Source organism: Eubalaena glacialis, chromosome 17 (assembly GCF_028564815.1).
Source record: "Eubalaena glacialis isolate mEubGla1 chromosome 17, mEubGla1.1.hap2.+ XY, whole genome shotgun sequence".
NCBI classification, from domain to species: Eukaryota; Metazoa; Chordata; class Mammalia; order Artiodactyla; family Balaenidae; genus Eubalaena; species Eubalaena glacialis.
The window spans coordinates 1,983,033-2,004,499 of NC_083732.1; the positions used below are offsets into that span (position 1 = coordinate 1,983,033).

General features: G+C 38.2%; 1 protein-coding gene across 4 annotated transcripts in view; it reads left to right on the forward strand.

Annotated features, from left to right (window-relative positions):
* Window positions 1-21,467, forward strand: part of SNTG1 (syntrophin gamma 1) — a 480,938-nt gene that overhangs the window by 437,333 nt on the left and 22,138 nt on the right. For 3 of the 4 annotated variants that reach the window (XM_061171420.1, XM_061171419.1, XM_061171421.1), the window contains exons 16-17: window positions 6,813-6,965; window positions 11,500-11,592. The exons of the other annotated variant lie outside the window; for it this stretch is intronic. In XM_061171420.1, coding sequence (XP_061027403.1) covers window positions 6,813-6,965; window positions 11,500-11,592 — 246 coding nt within the window. The remainder of the gene's footprint in view (window positions 1-6,812; window positions 6,966-11,499; window positions 11,593-21,467) is intronic. 4 annotated transcript variants of the gene reach the window in all.

Genomic DNA, 21,467 nt, shown 5'->3' on the forward strand with positions numbered 1-21,467 from the left:
GAATAAATTAGTGTGAGGGATCCAGTTTTCAGAAAAGGAGTGTTAGGAGATTGAAGAACAGTCTTCACATACCAAGTATTAAAGGCTGAGAATTAGAGTTTCATTCTTTGGAAATACTTACAGGTGGGACTGTTTGGATTATTTCTTAAAGGCAGGACCAAATGACCAGCCACAATTCCTACTGACCCTCTAATGTCCACATCTGTAGGAACAGCTAGTACATTTCTCCAACCCCCCACACTGGACGACCTGTTCTCCTAAAAGCCATATACTCTTTGGATTTCAAAGCATGGATTTGAGGATTTTTTTTAGTATGATGTAATTATCCTCAGAACTAGAATATTAGGATTGAAATCTGAAAGATGAATCTTATAACTATTAACTAAAACCATTAATCTCAATAGGCAATATTGAAAGCCAACCCTGAATGATATTATAAGAAATTAATGTTATTGTTTTATGTGTCTCTTGTTTGTTTGCTTTTCTGGTGCTAGTTATGCTAATTTATCGTAGTGAAGCTTCTATTTGTTTCAATAATAATGTCTTTGGGAAAATGCGAATATCAATCAATAATGAAAACTGATTCAAGTGTATTAAATAAGAAATCAAAAATAAACAAATGGGACCTAATGAAACTTAAAAGCTTTTGCACAGCAAAGGAAACCATAAACAAGATGAAAAGACAACCCTCAGAATGGGAGAAAATATTTGCAAATGAAGCAACTAACAAAGGATTAATCTCCAAAATTTACAAGCAGCTCATTCAGCTCAATATCAAAAAAACAAACAACCCAATCCAAAAATGGGCAGAAGACCTAAATAGACATTTCTCCAAAGAAGATATACAGATTGCCAACAAACACATGAAAGGATGCTCAGCATCATCAATCATTAGAGAAATGCAAATCAAAACTACAATGAGATATCACCTTACACCAGTCAGAATGGCCATCCTCAAAAAATCTACAAACAATAAATGCTGGAGAGGGTGTGGAGAAAAGGGAACCCTCTTGCACTGTTGGTGGGAAGGTAAATTGATACAGCCACTATGCAGAACAGTATGGAGGTCCCTTAAAAAACTAAAAATAGAACTACCATACGACCCAGCAATCCCACTACTGGGCATATACTGAGAAAACCATAATTCAAAAAGAGTCATGCACCACAATGTTCACTGCAGCTCTGTTTACAAAAGCCAGGACATGGAATCAACCTAAGTGTCCATCAACAGATGAATGGATAAAGAAGATGTGGCACATATATACAATGGAATATTACTCAGCCATAAAAAGAAATGAAATTGAGTTATTTGTAGTGAGGTGGATGGACCTCGAGTCTGTCATACAGAGTGAAGTAAGTCAGAAATAGAAAAACAAATACCGTATGCTAACACATATATATGGAATCTAAAAAAAAAAAAAAGGTTCTGATGAACCTAGGGGCAGGACAGGAATAAATACGCAGATGTAGAGAATGGACTTGAGGACACAGGGAGGGGGAAGAGTAAGCTGGGACGAAATGAGAGAGTGGCATGGACATATATACACTACCAAATGTAGAATCGATCGCTAGTGGGAAGCAGCCGCATAGCACAGGGAGATCAGCTCGGTGCTTTGTGACCACCTAGAGGGGTGGGATAGGGAGGGCGGGAGGGAGAAGCAAGAGGGAGGGGATATGGGGATATATGTATACGTATAGCTGATTCACTTTGTTATACAGCAGAAACTAACACACCATTATAAAGCAATATACTCCAATAAAGATGTTAAAAAATATATACCTGCCATTCACAATTTTTTTCTGACTGTTGGCATTAGAACACATGTTCTAAGATTAGAATTCTTAGGTTCAGAAATCTATGGGGGAGTGGCTTAGAAAAGTGAGTTTGGGATACATTCCGCCAGACCAGGACCCTAGGAGAGTGGTAGTTTAAGAGAATAACTTTCTCCCAAGCAGTGTCCCATCTGGCATGGAATTTACCTGATTCAAACGCAACTACATTAATCTCTGAGCAAAGCCGAGGCTGTTTGTCCAGGGCTCTAGGCGAGAGCTGGGGGATGTACTGACCCAGATGAGGCCCTGTCCTCTAACCCGCCCTCTGTCACAGCCTTGATAAGGATCCCCGTGTTTCAGTCTATCCACACAGCCTAGCTTACGCTCCTTCACTAGCTTAATATGTGTTAGATTTAGCTTTTGACAGGAAACAGAAAGGAAAACCCTACTTAAAAAAAAGAAGAGTTTCAGTCAAGACAACCAGGCCATGTGGTGAGAGTGGGCAACCTTGTCTTGTCCCTGATCTTAGTGGAAATGGTTTCAGTTTCTCACCATTGAGAATGATGTTGGCTGTGGGTTTGTCATATATGGCCTTTATTATGTTGAGGTAACTTCCCTCTATGCCTACCTTCTGGAGGGTTTTTATCATAAATGGGTGTTGAATTTTGTCAAAAGCTTTTTCTGCATCTATTGAGATGATCATATGTTTTTTATTCTTCAATTTGTTAATATGGTGTATCACATTGATTGATTTGCGTATATTGAAGAATCCTTGCATTCCTGGGATAAACCCCACTTGATCATGATATATGATCCTTTTAATGTGCTCTTGGATTCTGTTTGCTAGTATTTTGTTGAGGATTTTTGCATCTATGTTCATCAGTGATATTGGCCTGTAGTTTTCTTTTTTTGTGACATCTTTGTCTGGTTTTGGTATCAGGGTGATGGTGGCCTCGTAGAATGAGTTTGGGAGTGTTCCTCCCTCTGCTATACTTTGGAAGAGTTTGAGAAGGGTGAGTGTTAGCTCTTCGCTAAATGTTTGATAGAATTCTCCTGTGAAGTCACCTGATCCTGGGCTTTTGTTTGTTGGAAGATTTTTAATCACAGTCTCAATTTCAGTGCTTGTGATTGGTCTGTTCATATTTTCTATTTCTTCCTGGTTCAGTCTCGGAAGGTTGTGCTTTTCTAAGAATTTGTCCATTTCTTCCAGGCTGTCCATTTTATTGGCATAGAGTTGCTTGTAGTAACCACTCATGATCCTTTGTATTCCTGCAGTGTCAGTTGTTATGTCTCCTTTTTCATTTCTAATTCTGCTGATTTGAGTCTTCTCCCTTTTTTTCTTGATGAGTCTAGCTAATGGTTTATCAATTTTGTTTATCTTCTCAAAGAACCACCTTTTAGTTTTATTGATCTTTGCTACTGTTTCCTTCATTTCTTTTTCATTTATTTCTGATCTGATCTTTATGATTTCTTTCCTTCTGCTAACTTTGGGGTTTTTTGTTCTTCTTTCTCTAATTGCTTTAGGTGTAAGGTTAGGTTGTTTATTTGAGATGTTTGTCATTTCTTGAGGTAGGATTGTATTGCTATAAACTTCCCTCTTAGAACTGCTTTTGCTGTATCCCGTAGGTTTTGGGTCTTCGTGTTTTCATTGTCATTTGTCTCTAGGTATTTTTTGATTTCCTCTTTGATTTCTTCAGTGATCTCTTGGTTATTTAGTAGGGTATTGTTTAGCCTCCATGTGTCTGTATTTTTTACAGATATTTTCCTGTAATTGATATCTAGTCTCATAGCGGTGGGGTCGGAAAAGATACTTGATATGATTTCAATTTTCTTAAATTTACCAAGGCTTGATTTGTGACCCAAGATATGATCTATCCCGGAGAATGTTCCATGAGCACTTGAGAAGAAAGTGTATTCTGTTGTTTTTGGATGGAATGTCCTATAAATATCCATTAACTCCATCTTGTTTAATGTGTCATTTAAAGCTCATGTTTCCTTATTAATTTTCATTTTGGATGATCTGTCCATTGGTGAAACTGTGGTGTTAAAGTCCCCTACAATTATTGTGTTACTGTCGATTTTCCCTTTTATAGCTGTTAGCATTTGCCTTAGGTATTGAGGTACTCCTATGTTGGGTGCATAAATATTTATTATGTTATATCTTCTTGGATTGATCCCTTGATCATTATGTAGAGTTCTTCTTCATCTCTTATAATAGTCTTTATTTTAAAGTCAATTTTGTCTATTATGAGAATTGCTACTCCAGCTTTCTTTTGATTTCCATTTGCATGGAATATCTTTTTCCACCCTCACTTTCAGTCTGTATGTGTCCCTAGGTCTGAAGTGGTCTCTTGTAGACAGCATATATACAGGTCTTGCTTTTGTATCCATTCAGCCAGTCTATGTCTTTTGGTTGGAGCATTTAATCAATTTACATTTAAGGTAATTATCGATGTGTATGTTCCTATTACCATTTTCTTAATTGTTTTGGGTTTGTTATTGTAGGTCTTTTTCTTCTCATGTGTTTCCTGCCTAGTGAAGTTCCTTTAGCATTTGTTGTAAAGCTGGTTTGGTGGTGCTGAATTCTCTTAGCTTTTGCTTTTCTGTAAAGGTTTTAATTTCTCTGTTGAATCTGAATGAGATCCTTGCTGGGTAGAGTAATCTTGGTTGTAGGTTTTTTCCCTTTCATCACTTTAAATATGCCCTGCCACTCCCTTCTGGCTTGCAGAGTTTCTGCTGAAAGATCAGCTGTTAACCTTATGTGGATTCCCTTGTATGTTATTTGTTGCTTTTCCCTTAGGTAAATTTTTTTAAAACACATTTTACCTTTAATCTAGGATCTCTGAATTTTTAGAATATGTTTTTGTTTAAGTCCTTTGATTTTTGTAAGCCTTAATTTTCTCAAAAATAGAATTCATAATGGCTAATGTCTGTAAGAGCATTTTGGAGTATATGTGATGTGCTGGGACAGGATTCACACACCCATCTGGGCACACACACGTGCACACACACACACACACACAATGCCTAAAGAAGGGCAGAAGGGTCAAACTTGCCTGCATAATAAACATTCAGACAAGCATGTTTCTTTTTCAATGTGGATACTGTTAGTTAATTTTATTAGAAAAGGAGCCTTCCCGACTCTCCTACTACAGGCTGCATTCCACCATAAGTGGTATCACAGGTTTGTGTGTGTGTGTGTGTGTGTGTGTGTGTACTGGAACGTAATTTGGATCTGGAGTCTGATCCAATCCAGTTTTTTAGTAATAGTCAATATTAGTGATGGTGATATTGTGATTAATAATGATACTGTGTGATATTAGTGATTAATGGAGCACTTAATATACATGTCACTTTTCTAAGCAATATATAAATATATCAACTAATTTCATCTTTACAAGAACTTCAGGCAGGTATATCATCCTCTTTTAAGATATACCTGCACTGATTCTAGGAGAGGCAGAAATAAGAGGCAAAACTGACATCTGAACTTGGGCTGAGTGACTCCCAAATGATCTGATCTGAATCCCTAGGGCCAAGCAGCTTCTAAAATGGGGACCAACACATCCAAGACCTATTTCCCTCTTCAGGGGAAGGAAGATTACAGCCTATTTTCATGGATTATTGTAAAGATTAATTTAGAGACTGTATCTGAGGAATATGCTTTATGTTTTCTCTGAAATTTGCCATTATGTCCATTTATATCAGGGATTCCAGTTTCCCAGGGAAAAGGAGCAAATTTAAAGTTTTATTCCTTCTTTTCCCAGATGAGGCAACTAAAATCCTCCAAAATGAATTGACTTACATTATACAGAGTGTTCACTTGGATTGATTGTAATTGATTTTTTAATATCTAAAATGCCTTGAGTTTTCTTTTAAATTAATTTAAAAATAATAGTTGTAAATATTTATTTCAGTTACTTTTTTCAGAAGTTGAAATTTTCACTTTTCAGATCATGAGATTTATCTGTGAATATATGACTAATAATTTAAAGGCCAGATGATTTTGAAAATAATTACTCTGGCAGGTATTCAGTGACATTTTACTAGAAAAGTAATTTTAATATCTTGGTATTCTGCCATAGCTATAAAAATGGAAATACTAACATTCATGTATATTATCTTCACCTACTTTTGATGTATTTCTACATAGCACAAAAAAGTCAAAGTTATGTAATTATTGAGTTAATATAATTTAAAATGCAAGCTATTTTTCCACATTGGTCACATTGGCTGAATAAGACATAAATATCCTTTTCATTCTGTGATGTATGGAATCAGGTTTATAGTATTCTGAGTCATTTCCCCAACTTTCTCTTTTACAATTTTTCCTCAATTCCTAGCTGCATTCTTTTTACCTTGTAACATCTCTGAAGTTGCTACACATACAGATGTGTGAACACATTAGTTGAAAACTTCTAGTAAGACCAAGAAATTGCCATGTCAGAGTCTTTTCGACTTAATGAAATACAGTTACATAAGTAAGGTAAATGTGTATTTTTTAAAAAGCAATAAAATTTCTGAAACATGTTAGACACAGTTTTTTCATATCTCATGTAGAAGAATATTCCCATGATAGTTTAAGGGTTACAGAAATCAACTCAATATAAGATACCATGCTTATAAAGCTCTTTAAATTTGCAAATACATTAATAAGTATTGCTTAATTTCATCATCTTCACAGCTCTGTAAGGAAAAAGAGAAATTGTGTGTTATCCATCTGTACAGTAAGGAATTGAATCTCAAGCATTCAATGCTTTGGTAGTTATCTTGCTAGTAAGAGTTGAAGCCAGAAATCCTAATTTCTGTTTTATGGACATGCCTCAGTGTCAATTCAGAGAAGAAATGTTTCCGTTATAGACTTTGAGGCCTGGAAATTGTCTGCTGTGACCATTTGAATGGAGAATTAGTGCTGTCGTAGAGTGTAATCTTTGTCATTGCAGCACCCCCGCCACCCACTGGTCAGCACTGATCCAGGTGTGGCCCTGTCAGAGTAGAACTGGTGTGTGCCAGCCTGTGTAACTCCAGATTTTCATCAGGACAGTGACCTGCTGGACCGGCGGAAACACTGCTTCACTGTGCAGTCCGAGTCTGGGGAGGACCTCTACTTCTCCGTGGAGCTAGACTCTGACCTCGCCCAGTGGGAAAGAGCCTTCCAAACAGCAACCTTTCTGGAAGTGGAACGGATACAGGTGAGAGTCTGTGGAGTTTTAGGACCTGTGACCCCCAAAGATGCATGACCACTCCCCTAGAATTCTAATATAAATTCAAAGGAGCATAAAGATGCAGTTCTGTGAGTCCTGACCTTCTCAAATGTTCAATAATTAGCCATTGTTATTAAATGAAGTGCAACACGGCTCTGAAAAACATTTTAATTTTTCTACAATTTGATCTTTCTAGGCTATTTCCTACCACTCATCAAAAACATATTTCTAACTTTAAATAGAATCTGGTCTACCTTAAATCTAAAGTAGAAAATGCTCTTATTTTAATTAATCGTTTACAAAGCCATTTCCTGGTCTCCAATCACAGCCACCTAATTTCTAGCCTGAACGACTTCATTCACTCACAAGGCTCTTTCTTGCTAGAAAGCCTTCTCTTCATCTCTACCCTTCAAAACGACACAGGGAATTTGAAGCTTTTTTCAGAGGTCACATCATCCAGGACAATTTTGCTAATCCCCTGTCAGCCCTGCCCTTTGCCCCCATTGCCCCTTCCACATGAATCCTGTTCAAACTCGCCCCTGCCGAACACAGTCTCTTTCATCTGTTTCCTTAGGTCTCCCCATGCTCTGCTTGTGTTGGAGTGATGAGTGCTTGTCATCCCCACACTGAATTGTGGGTTTCCAGGGATTATTTTATTCCTCTACCGACTGAAGTATAGTGCATTTTGTACATCATGAGTAATCGGCAGATGTTTGTTAAACTTTATCTCTTAACTGTGAAGTTATATCTAGACCAAATGTCATAAACCTGTAGCCTACACAAGTCACAGGACCGTGGATGGGAACAGCCTCTGCAGCTGACCCCTAACTGACCCTTAACAGAGACCAAGGGCAAAACTGAGCAGTTGTGATGCACTTGAGTCATAGAGCCAGGACCTAAATAGACACACGGACACAATTTTGAAAACAAATGTATGATGATGACAGTACAGCATTATTATCCCGGAATTCTTGCCTGTAACAGGGACTTGGATACATAGTTGTTCAATTATGTTGAACTGATATGTGACATGTATTAATTTCTTTCTTCTGACTACAAATTTCTATATTCAACCCATCAGGTCACACCAGTATGACATAACAATCAGGGGAAGGGAACAGGAGAAGACTTATTTTCACTTTTTTCATTGCTTAATTGACATTTTCTCATATTCTGCTGATCTGCATTACCTAAAAATGTTAAAGTAACTGAGAAATGTTGTTTCAATAATTTAGCTGTATAGAACCTCAATTTAGTAAATAGATATTTTAATATCAAAGTAGAAAGATGAAAAATACCTTAAATATTATTTTATTCCAAGTATCAACACTTAAGACAATTTTAAAGCATTGTATAAAGTTGTACAGGAGTTGACGTTTTTGTTATTTATTTTGATAGTTTTGGGTTTTCCTAATTATCATTTCCCTAGAATATCACACTTCACTTGGAAACAAATACATGGTGATTTCTACCTGCTGGTTTCAATTTAAAATTTCATTTTAAGCCTCCTGATGTTTAGAAGTGAGATAGAGATAAAATTATGTTGTTTCACTGTATTTTACTATTTTTTTAAATCTGGACCTCACATTCTCTAAACTGATGTCCTGAGCAATGCATTTCTTTGTACTAGCACCTTACGTATTCACAATACAAATTTAAGATGCATATGGTAAGTGAAAAGAAAAATATTTAATGTCTTTTTAGTTTTTGGTTGTTTTATAGATTTTATAATTTCCCCTTGTTTACTCTACCAGAAATCAGTAATCAATGACTGAACACTGTGGTTCTGTTATTTTCAAAATTCAAAGATGTGAATATATTTACATGAAGAAGTTTGTGGTTTACTTCTATGTTCTTAATATTTCCACTTCCACTAAAGTTGGTAAAGAAATAAAGAGAGGACATATTCCTATTGTGAAACAGGCATAAAAGTAGGAAATTAATAAACTGACTAATACAATAAAAATTAATAAATTAATCTATTTTTATTTTGAAATTAGTTTTCATTAACAGGACTGCACCGTAACATTTTCTAGCTTCTAATCTATTCCTTTATCTATTTAAATATTTTCTGATCTCTAATGTACTTAATATTGATATAAATATATATTTATTTAAAGGACAATTCACTGAAAGCAGGTATTTCTAAACATCCTACATTGTCATTTCAATTAACACCTTAAAATCTAGCCATACTTCCCAGGGTGACAGTAGAAAATGTAATGAACATTGAAACAGAAATATGAAAATTTGCATGAATTACATCTCACATTCACCTAGTATTCAAAGTACCAGAGTTAAGCCTAATTAATTTACTGTATTTTTAGTACCTTTATTTGTCCAATTTCTGAACAATTTTCCCAGAGTAAGTGAATAATTCTAGTAAGGGACATATAATTGTTTTTTACACTAATTCAATATGAATTAATACAACCCTTTTAAAATAAGACTTTCTGTGAAGAAGTGTATCCCATTCAAAAATTTATTTCTTTTAATGTTATTATTTCAGACTCTTTCATTGTGCTTTATCCAGCTATAGACATTTAGCTGTCATCCAAAAGGGCATGTAAAAAATCATTTTATGTGTGATGTATCTTCAAATATTGTGTAATAATATATAAAATTGTGCAAAATAATATATAATAATTATATATAATATATAATAATTGTGCAAAAATCTTTCAAAGTGTTTCTAGCTTGAAATTCCCTAAAAAGGATAATTTTTTGCTTTTTTCTAGCTATAGTTCAATTTTATTATAAAATAAACATAGAAATTAAACAATAAATCAAACATTTCAATGTTAAAACATACAAATATACTCATTACATGTGTTTATTAAGACTATAAATCATAGCATAAAACTTCAATGGGTCTCAAGTTATATCGTACCTGTTTCGATTTAATGATTATTGAAGCAATGTAATTTAATTCATAATTCTGTTCTTAATGAGATAAATTTTAATGTTCCATACTGAAGGTGTTTCCACCTGACATGTATTTTTTAAATAATGTTACTTGAAAATAGCAAGCAATTATGTCTAAATTGGAGAAAATGAGATGGCCTTGGATATTCCTTAAGTTGATAGTAGTTTTAATAAAGTGGTAATAGGTGGGTACAAGCATGGAAGGTAAGGTGTTCATGTATTAAATAAAATTACACCCACAAATAAACTTACAAGGCCCATTAAGTTTGCTTTCTAATCTGCTTTTTTGAAAAACTAAACTCCAAATGAATAATCTGGCCTGGTTATAACTTTCCAATGCAAATTGGGCTTAAACACATGAATATAGCTTTTTGGTGGAGGCAACGTGATGCATTTAGCCATCATTAGTCAGAATGAGATTCACTTAGTGTACTTTTATACACAGTATTATAAACACAAATATGACGTAAGGATTGGTATCGAACATTTGCTTGAGATAGGTTTCTCTCTTTCTCCCTCTCCCTCCCTCTCTCTCCCCTGTGTGAATTACAAATGTTTTTCTTGGGACTTCCCTGGCGGTCCAGTGGTTAAGACTTCTCCGTCCAATGCAGGGGGTGTGGGTTCGATCTCTGGTTGGGGAGCTAAGATCCCACATGCCTCTCGGCCAAAAAACCAGAACATAAAACAGAAGCAATATTGTAACAAATTCAATAAAGACTTTAAAAATGGTCCACATCAAAAAAGTCTTTAAAACAAAGGTGTTTTTCTTGATTTGAATATCCCACTCCAGTTTGCAATTAAATGCAAATAAAACTGGCCTATGGACATAAAAATGCATTGTTTCATATAAGCCCCAAGTGTGTATATCTCATCTGTTATTCTTGTATTTCAGCATCTATATTTTACTAGTTTTCCCAAACTATTTATATAAGTAAAATTGTAATTTAATCTGATCTCAGTGTGAACAATCATTAATTATTGATTTGGAAGAATCAATAGGCTTACACAAATACTAGGAAGGGTAAATGTCTTTAGGACATAACTTGTACCACACTGATGAACGTATAGAGACTCTTACGGTCACGACGTTTCTTGTATTTCTTGCTCTGATTATTAAATCTGTTTGTGTGCCTGGGAGCTCTCTTTTTAATAATATCAATGAAATTGATATGCCAAGAATTTAAGTAATACCTTAATCTTTAATAATTCACTTTTAGCTTAATAAAAATGCAGTGATATTTAGCTACAGAATATGACAACTTAACATAATCTTGCCTACACCTAGAAATGTGTATACAGTTTTATTGCCAAGATAGGGAAGGGCATCAGTGTGACCCAAGGTAAAGACAAGGTCACCAGGGCAGGATTGGAAACTCAGCCCTGCATCCCCCAGGCAGGTCAACAACCACTCAGCCTGTGTTTTGTTGACATTAGGATGTTGACAACACCAGGTTCCTTATACAGTTATTGCTGAAATAAAGTTAGCTGTTGTATAAGGAACTTATCACAGGGGTTGTGACACAGTCTGACATGTGTGGACTATTAACCCTGACATTGGATCAGTCACATGAAAGTAACAGTTTTCTGTTCTGCCCAGTGCAAGACATACGCGTGTGTGCTGGAAAGTCACCTGATGGGGCTCACGATCGACTTCAGCACAGGCTTCATCTGCTTTGACGCTGCGACCAAGGTACTGTGCGTGGTCAGCGCGAGGATGCGCGGCCTGGGTCCTAATCAAAGACGACGGGGGTCGCTTGCACCTCCGGTCAGCACTCTGACTGGTTTTCAGGGGTTGGATTTAAGGTCCTCGTCTTTATTAATAGGAGATAAATTATGCCTTAATATGTTTATAGAAAAACAAGAGATTGAATTTTAATAAAACAAATGTGTTGCCAGAAAACATTATAACTATAAAAAGTGTATATATACATGTACTATATATACATATATGTCTATATATTATATATATATATATATATATATATATATATATTCTCTTTTACTAAAAGTATGGCCTCATAATGAAGGGAAATTTTCTTCTCTCAAAACAATTTTTTAAAAGTGTTCCTTTATTATTTTTCTGTGTCAGCATCTCCAATATCAAAATGAGGAAACGTATTTTTTAGTTGTATAGGTAATATGTTAGAATTATAGGATGCGGGTATTTCAGGGTTTGGAGGCCCCAAGCCAGGGAGTGTAACCTTGTGAACACTTGACTGTACTGTCTGATTGGGTGCCTTTTCCACAAAGGATGTGTCTCTGGGAGTGATATACATCGAATGGTGACAGGCACTTCTCAGCCAGTCATGTCTAAAAAGTCTGAAAGCTCAGTTGACCCCTACCCAGCCTTAGTCTCCTTCCACTGCTACAGCTCCTGACATAGGGCTCTGGTAGGAAGGCATCCTTCCCCCCATCCCCTTCCCCCCCAGATGAGGACATCAATTCCTTAGACCCAGCCCACTTTCTCCTTATCAAAGTATGACCTGAGAAGTAAACTGATAGATTCCTTCTCACTATTTAAGGAGTAATGAGTAATCCCTTACTGGGAAACTTATACTTTACCTAGAAGTTAAGCCGTGTACAGGATTTTCAAAATCAAGTGCAAATAAAATGAGAGCAATATAAATGTGTGAGAAGGGCAGAGGGCACAGAGGATGCCCTGGGAGGGTGTTGATCCTGGGGAAGACTGGCGTCTAATGGGCCAGCCCAGCTGGGCCCAGCCAAGTGGGACGTGGGTTGGTGTTCAGAGATCTTATGATTTTTCATGACTCTGCAATCGAGATTGTCACCCAAAAGCTCACATTATCTAAGGGTGGCCAATGTTTCTTTATATTTCGACATTGGGAAATTAAGTCCCACACATATGGGTCAGATTTGACGTGCAGTGCCTTGCCTTTGGTGACACCAAAGAATACTTTTCTAGTTATGGAATTTCAGGTGCCTGTGGCTCTTTTAATGAGCCTCACATGAGACTGCCCTAAACCTGTCCTATGACAAAGATGTTCTTTTGAATAAAATACTCATTCAGAGCTTTTCTCACTAATGTGTCAAAGTATGATGTTGTAGTACAAATATAATTCCCATAACTAAAAGTATGGATTTTCTGACATTATATTCCTTTAAACCTGCATATGTGCATTAATTAATTATACCTATTAATAGATTTCCAATGTAAACAGATACCTCAGCGGTAACATTTGTAAATAAATATTTACTGAATACTTCCTCTCTATTGAGAGACTTGGGGGGATATATATGTCAGTCTTGGGAACTCAAGACAGGCTTTTCAGAAAATGAGACACCAAGGATAAGATTACCCAGACAAATACCTGTAAATGAGGAAGGAAGTTGAATTTGAGGTCAGAGGAGATGGAGATCAAGTATGGGAGTAACTGAGACCCAGATTATGAAAGGAGTCCTGTTAAGGTATTGGGATTTGATCCTAAGGATACCCTGAATGCCTTTGAGACATAGGAAGGAAATGATCAGATGTGTGTTTGACAAAACAAAATTTGTAAAACAGTTAATCAAGGTTGAGAGAAACTGGGAAAACCCCAGACCCTAGTTCTGAGCATCTGTCCTCCTCTGGCATCTGCACTCTGCTGCCTGCCTGAGAGAACGCTTCTCGTGGCTGGGAAGGTGGAATGAGCACATGGTTACAGACTGAGGGTGAAAGTACTCACAGTGTGCACAGAAGGCATGACTGAAAGGTAAAGTACTAGGGGAGGGATGGAGAGAGACAGCTCCGGAGGAAAGCTCCCCGTGGCTGGGCCACGTGATCAAGGTCCAGGGCTTGTTGGACCTAACTCTGATTTGTCCTGTGGAAAGATCACCCTAGCTGACATGTACAGACTCCGTTGATTGGGTAGAGGCAAGACTGATGTAATGGACATTTCTGTTTCCCCTCAGTAATTTAGAAGAATAACTTTCAAACTTTTTTTTAACCATGAAATTTTCAAAAAACAAAAAATAAAGAAGGGGTTTTCATCTGTATCAAAACAAGGATGAAGGCATCAGACCCCCTCTTTGGACCTCCCCTTCACTCCTCATCATGCAGCAGCCCAGGGGGGGACGCCCACTTCCAGGGTCCAGTACATCCGTGTGACTGCCCACTACAATGTTACACCTTGGGTCTTAAACCTGGGTAAAAGTAAAAGACAGTATCGCTCACGTTATTACTCTTTCCCAGGTAGAAACTCTGGAACTACCAATTCCCCAAAATTGTTATGTCTGATAGTTTTTAAAAAAATGTTTTAATACTTGAATTTGAGAAATGCTATGATAGAATACTTAAAAGGCTTCTTTTCTTCAGGGTATCTAAGAGCTAGTATTAACACATAGCATATTAAAAATATTTTTGAAATCATGATTGGCTAAAAGATCTATGAAGATAATAAATATGAAGTAAAAATGTAACATTTTTAAGAATTATCCCTGTCGTATGTTAGAAGCTAGTATAATGATTTTATGTTTTCTTTTTGACCCCATTACTAACTTGCATTAAATATAAATTGAAAACATTATCTGGGGGAAATTTGTAAAACCCATGCATGTTCATGGTGACCTGAATTTTAGGAACTTATATTCTGTGCAGTGAGAGACAGTGTCACCCTGTCTGAAATCACTCCCCTCTTGTTTTTTAGATTTTTTTTCTAAAAAAATAGTGGACTTCTGTTCCCAAATAATTGTGCTTAGAATCAAATTAATTGTTAACATATTGACATTTGTGATTCATGAAATATCTTAATCTTCATAATCCATTCACATCTTTAAGTGGACATTAATTTTTACAGAGTTTCAAGGTAAAATTTGAAAGGAAATTAATATGGCTTATATTCATACTTCTCATTTTTGAGAGTCTTTTCTGTGGCTTGGATAAGTTGAAGGACACTAATTTTGAGGATCTTTGGTCTACTGTTTTTGCCAAGGACATATGACCTTCATGTACACACACAGTTCACCATATGTTTAATCTGACTTTTTCTAAAATGCGTTTATATAGTTACAACATAATCATAATATAAATTCCATGGGTTAAACTTTTAAAAATAGAATTAGACCTTCATTTTTGATTTATGTTTTTTATTCAATAATATTTCAACTCTTTACTATCAAAGGTAGTTGTTAAAAATCCAAAAGGAAAATTCGAGAATATAAAAATGAAAATTTTCTTGATACATCTCCTACCCAAGTAGCACTCAACACACGTGTCTTTCCCTCCAGTCCTCCTGGGTCTCTGCGTCATGGAGGTCCCTGTTCTCATGGTGCCTGCTGGAGAGGATGGACGCTAAAGGGGTCATCTGAGGTTTACTGGTTCTTAGCAAAGGGAGTTGTTCGGGGTGGCCTGGAAGCGTGTAACTAGGGGAAGGAGCCCCGGGCGGTACTCAGAGGAAACTGCCTTTCTCCTCGGAATCCGTAATCACGGTCGGCTGACCTGGGATGGGGGTGGGGGGGTGAGGGGGTTGGGGGTTGGGGGGGGTCTGAGCAGCCGGGGTGACAGCGCTGGCAGGACCACGAGAGGGGCCGTGTCCAGAATGAAGCAGGCAGCACCGGATAGCAGGGGCCTTGGTCTTGGTGGCCGATGCAGCCACAGCATTGCCGGGTGACACACAGTGACAACCCCCCCCCGCCTTAGAGCAGTAAGTACTTACTTCTCACATGGCGGTTCCCTCAAGCATCCTCACCTGGCTCTGCTCCCCTTACTCCTGATTCCTGTGGAGCCAGGAGGTCAGCCCGGCACGTCCTTTTCTTGCCGGTGACACAGGCAGGACAGAGCAAGCCTTACCTGCAGTCCTTCTTCATGTGCCCCTGCTGCTAGGACATCTACAGGCTCCCACTGGTCACAGCAGGTCACATGGCTGAGGCCACACCAAGTCAGAAGGCAGAGCGCCCGGTCCACGGTGGCAGAGCACAGATCTGGGGTGATGAACCCAGGGCTGACACGCCACAGTGCCGGGGGCCAGCAAAGCCACCAAGACCTGATGGCAGAAGCATGATGCCGTCTGTGATGGCTTTGGCGCCTTGGGAAAGATGCTTCGGAGGGGAGAAGAGTGGAGGAGGGGGAGGGGAGGTTATTGGGTGTGTGGCTTAGACCTGGGAGCTTGCAGAGCTGTAGGGACCTGAGTAACAATGAGGACGAGGTGCCCTCAGCAGGGCTTGGAGAGGAGGGAAAACATATGACACCGGAGCTTCTGACCTGAGCAGCCCTGGGGAATTATTCTCCTGAAAGTAGCCACAGAGACGTCATTGGGTAGTTACTCTGTTTAAGGATCAGGCTCACTTTTCTAATACTGTGTGTCTCAGTGACTTTTCTAAGTTTCTTGGAAAAACCCCTTACAGTGGCATGGTCTCTAGCATAGGACCCAGATATTATAAACAGACAACGTATATCGTGGCCTTCAATGCCCGGGTGCATTTCTGGAAGCTGGTCCCCGCACCGTGCAGCCTCAGAACGGCCACTGCCCCGGGACACTTCTTGGTCTGGAACACAAACAAATTTCTGGCAGGCAGGTGTCACCAGGTAACCGAGATAGGAAATTATTCCATGTTCACTTGGTAAACAGAATTTAGGCTCCACTGGGACCCCCGACATGGGACCCGTCCTCTGCAGACCACTCAGGCCCTGGACATACAGGGACCCTCACCCACCTTGAGTGACTCAGACTCTCCTCTTCAACCGCTTTTTAACCAAATCAGGATGATTCGACACAGAAAGACCATGCATCCCAAGGTAATTTGTTATATGTTGCTAATTTAATGAACATAATAGTTTTCAAGTGATGCCTTTTACATGTGAGTCAGTTTCTAGAAAAATAGATTTCTTTGAATTGGGGAATTTTTTCTTATACTTAGGAGGAAAAGTAAAATGATTGACTCACAGTAATAAAGTTCATAATTAAATTTTAGAAATCAAATAGTCAAAGTGAAGAATTGGCACTGCCTCAAAAATAAAATGTGCAGGAGCTTATGTGTTAATTTAGCAGTTATTTAATAAACTGCTTAATCTCTGTCAGTGGAGCAGCCTTCAGACAAGCTGGAGGAGAATAAAGCAGTGATGGCTTATTATGTTGTACAGGTATATTGACTTAGATGTAGCTATCCCAGTAAACTCATTTCCTTTTCTCTCTAGAGCTGTTACTCTCCACTGAGCTGGCAAAGATGTGTGCATATGTTAAAAAGAAATCACTAGAAAAGAGCTGATTTCTATAGAGAATCGATAATATGAGTTATAAGTGTGGCTGAATTTTATCACGTTGCCAGAAAAAAGCAACAACAATAAACAAAACAAAACCAAAACCCTAAGGATCCAAGAAATTTATACAAGAAAAACCAAATTTTCTTGCCAGTCTTTACTACACAGACAGCATGTAAAGTTTCTCAAAATAAAATTAGTACGTTACGAATAACAAATAGCACACCACATCCAGCAGCGTGTGGAAACGTGTTAGTACCTCTTTTTCCACAGGTATTTTGGTTATTCTAAACGTTACATAGATATGATTACAAGAAGTACTCTGTATAATCAACCCACCAGGTTGATGGGTTTAAGCTCTTACAAAATAACACACAAGGTCTGCATTTTAGAAACACTTTTCTTCTATTTTTTTTTTCTTTCCTATTTGAGCGATTCCAAATAAATTGTCAAAGTGAACATCTGTATACACCTCTGTGAATGTTCCATATATTTGATGAAAATATTTATACATATAGACATATCATATAGGGATAGTGTAGAGTCCATTTGGGGGGAATAAATTTAAATGAAATATGTTTGATCAGGAAGTTTCATCCAGTCTTTAGGCCCCTGGCCTGAGGATGGTAAGTTTCGGTTCTGTTAACTGGAGCTCAGACACGCGCCTGGATCCCTCAGGCTGCGTCCTGAACACATCTCAGCACAGGGTCCGCCCCGGAGCTGGTTGTCTTCCTGATTCTGACTTCTCTGTGTTCCTCTCTCCGTTATCAGAAGGAATCTGAATTGTGTTCTATACCCGGCCCTCTTCCTCAACAGCTGCCCTTGAGTAAATCTGGAAGGTGCACCCTAACCGAGGTAGGGCAACCCCTTCTCATCTGGTTACTGCAGCATTGGCCAAACCTGCCTTCTCGATGTAAATACTTATTGCACACACTCTTTCTATGCATCGTCTATGTGCAGACACGAGGAACACAGAAAAGGGTACACTCCCTTCTCTCAAGATGTCCACAGTCTAGTAAAAGAGACACATCTGGAACTGGGGGCTTTCAGGAAGTCTGCGAGAAGCCAAAGCATTACAAAGACATAGATACCTGCCCTTCTGTCCCTGTTCCCAGCCACTGCCAGATTAATGATGCTTCTAAAATGTAAATTCGGCCATGTCATCAGTCTCCCTTGTTACATTACTTTAGTGGCTTCCTACTGCCTTTATGACGACATCTGTCAACACAGGATAGAAGCCTCTCAGGGTTCTGGTCTCTGTCTGGATTTGGCATCATCTCCTGTGTCTCCCAGCTTTTGGGGATCCAGCCGTACCCCATGCTTTTCCACATGACACCTCCACAGCTTACATTCACCTTGAGAGCAGATCTGCCTCCAGAAAGCCTTCCCTCACAAACTCAGGGGAGGCCTAGACACCCCCTGGTGCAGCACTGATCATCACGCATTACAGCTGAGATTGGTGGAGATATTGCTCTAATCCAGACTCAAGCACCGTTCAAGGACACAGAATCAATTCAATGACTAGTAAGGAATATATTGATGAATATGATATTGCCAAGGAAATAAGTGAAAGCCATGAGCTTTCATCTAATTCTGTTTTCTTTTCATATTTCTATTTTTCTCCCTTTATTCATCATTACCAATCACATTTATAAGATTTACAAAATTACTGTACAGTTGATGTACTAGTTTTAGTAAAAATGTAATTAATAAAGTTCAAAAACATAATCAATTAGGATACATTTCACATGAATGAAGAACAAATGAGAAGGATAAAGATGTGTAAAGAAAAATATTCTTAAAAAAAAGGTTTGTCATGGTTTTCTACTAAATATGACTCCTAACCCACCCAGAGAAAAAAAGGAAGGAAGAGGAGGCGCTTACGGGACCCTGGTGTTCTAACATGTGCTGTTAATTCATTTCAGTGGGGAGGGGAGGATGGAAGGCAGCAGAGGGGGTGTGTACCTGGGCTGCTTGCAAAGTCGAAGGGGGAGGCAAAGCAGAAAGAGGGCTTTGAGGGAAGATTTGATTTTCTGCCTAACCAGGAGACCCATCAAGACAATCTGCAGCAGAAAAAGAAAAAGCGTGTTTGTGGTTATTGCTGGGCAAACATTAGTTTACTGTCAAATACCAGGTGATTGGTGTTACAGGGAGATTAAAAATAGATTCTGCCTCCAAAGCAATTTTGTTGTAATTTTTAATGTGTTCTGTGTAATAAGTTGTAATCCATATAGATTGTGCTTTCTGGTGTGTTTGTCCCCTATGTTGCAAAATAGCCTTAGATTCCTCAGAAGGTAGATGACATAGAGCTTAAATTACCTTCATATGTAGACGTTATTTCATTTTCTGGAAGAGGAATTTTTCTGTGGGGCAAGAGAAATTAGGCTCTGCCCACAGTGAACCGGTAAAGAGACGGATAAATGTATTAGAGGTTTTTTTTTTATTATTATTCTACTCTAGAGTTTTTCGTGTTTTATTTTATTTTTGGCTGTGTTGGGTCTTCGATGCTGCGCGCGGGCTTTCTCTAGTTGTGGCGAGTGGGGGCTACTCTTCATTGCGGTGCGCGGGCTTCTCATTGAGGTGGCTTCTCTTGTTGCGGAGCACGGGCTCTAGGCACGTGGGCTCAGTAGTTGTGGCACGTGAGCTCAGTAGTTGTGGCGCACGGGCTTAGTTGCTCCGCGGCATGTGGGATCTTCCGGGACCAGGGCTCGAACCCGTGTCCCCTTCATTGGCAGGTGGATTCTTAACTACTGCACCACCAGGGAAGCCCTATAGATTGTTTTGCCTATTTTTGTTCGGCATGTAAGTTTTTCATCTCATTTGTGCAGCTTCACTTTCCATTTATAGACATACAATTGATGAATTATATTTTTGAATAGTCTGCATCTAAGGAACACTTGATATCATACAAACACTTGATTCATTTGCTAACCTGAGTCCCTCAGTTGCAGCCCGCTCTGCCACCCGTCTCTGGGCGATTACAGCTGGCTCGGAAAGTCTCTGTGGTAAATGTCGAAAATATGGAGGAAGGGAAAGCTTTTTCTTTTCCCTTCGCACTGAAGTTCTCTAGATCACTGGCATTTCTAAACTTTAAGCCAATTCTAACCATGAATCTTAAACAAATGGATAGCTTATGGGACACTTTTTACTTGTAGAGAGAGAGTGAAAAACACTTAAAATAGCAACAGCATTGTAAAGAAGAAGAAATGATGACTCAGAACAGACTATGCTTGAGAAAATCAGTAAATTACTTTCCTGAGTTTCGTGTCTTGTACCAAATGGGGCTCTGAGTCTGTCCTCTATTTTAAGGATCTTTCAGGCTATTTGCAATGAAGTTCAATTATAATCATGTTCAATCAATGGGTCTTTGACGTTTGGTTAGGCAAATAATTGTAGAAAACCGAAGAAGCAGGTTGGGCTAAAAGAAAAATAGGAACCATGGATCATGGCCGACTTGGGTTTGATTCCCACTTAATAGTTGTGAAATACTATGAATGTATGTGATGTTTCCTTAATTGCATCCTCTGGAAAATGGCAGTGCCCTAGCTATTGCAAGGATTAGTGGGAAGATGTGAAAGGGTCTAGACCAGTGTTACACTCACTGTAAGAAAGATGACATTCAACTGAAGGACAGCAGTGGACACATGGAACGGTTCACAGGCCCTGAGTGAAGTCCATGTGGTTGCCCATAAATGACTCAAGGTCAGGAATGAGGGATGGATTCCATACTATGCGCCTCATGATCTTCACATGAATATTCTGCTTGATAATATTTTAACATTTCATCTTCAATCATACGTGGATTAATCACTGTTTGTAAGCATAGTTTATAAAGATTTCTCACTGGTTTAAGAATGATGACCTTAAATTATAAAACCCAAATGGCATTGAATCCAAAGGTTTTAGCATTTATCTGTTTGCCTGCATTATTTTCTTTTATTTTTTCAAAAATTGTTACAGCCTGCAGTAATTTAAAGAAAGCATATCTATTATGAAGAGTAGTTCAGAGGCAAATGATCCTTTTGCAGAATTTTTTCTTGTAGTCTTTAATTGTGAGAGCACTTTGGGTGATAAACTTTTACTGTATATTTTCCTATTACCCACTATGTTTCTTAGCCATCTTCAGTGACTTTATTACAACTACATTATTGAAAATGCTGGGACTCATTGCGTTATTCTTCACACGTACGACATCTTTGCTTACATATTTTAGTCACTTAAAAATATTTAAAGACATCTTCAAAATGCCAGGTACATTTTAAATTTATCATTTCATAAAGTCATTCAGACAGTACGTTGAGTTGAACACTGTTTCTGACTGTCAAAAATAAACAAAAAAAGTTTTAATAAATACCATTAGTAAGGTATTTTGG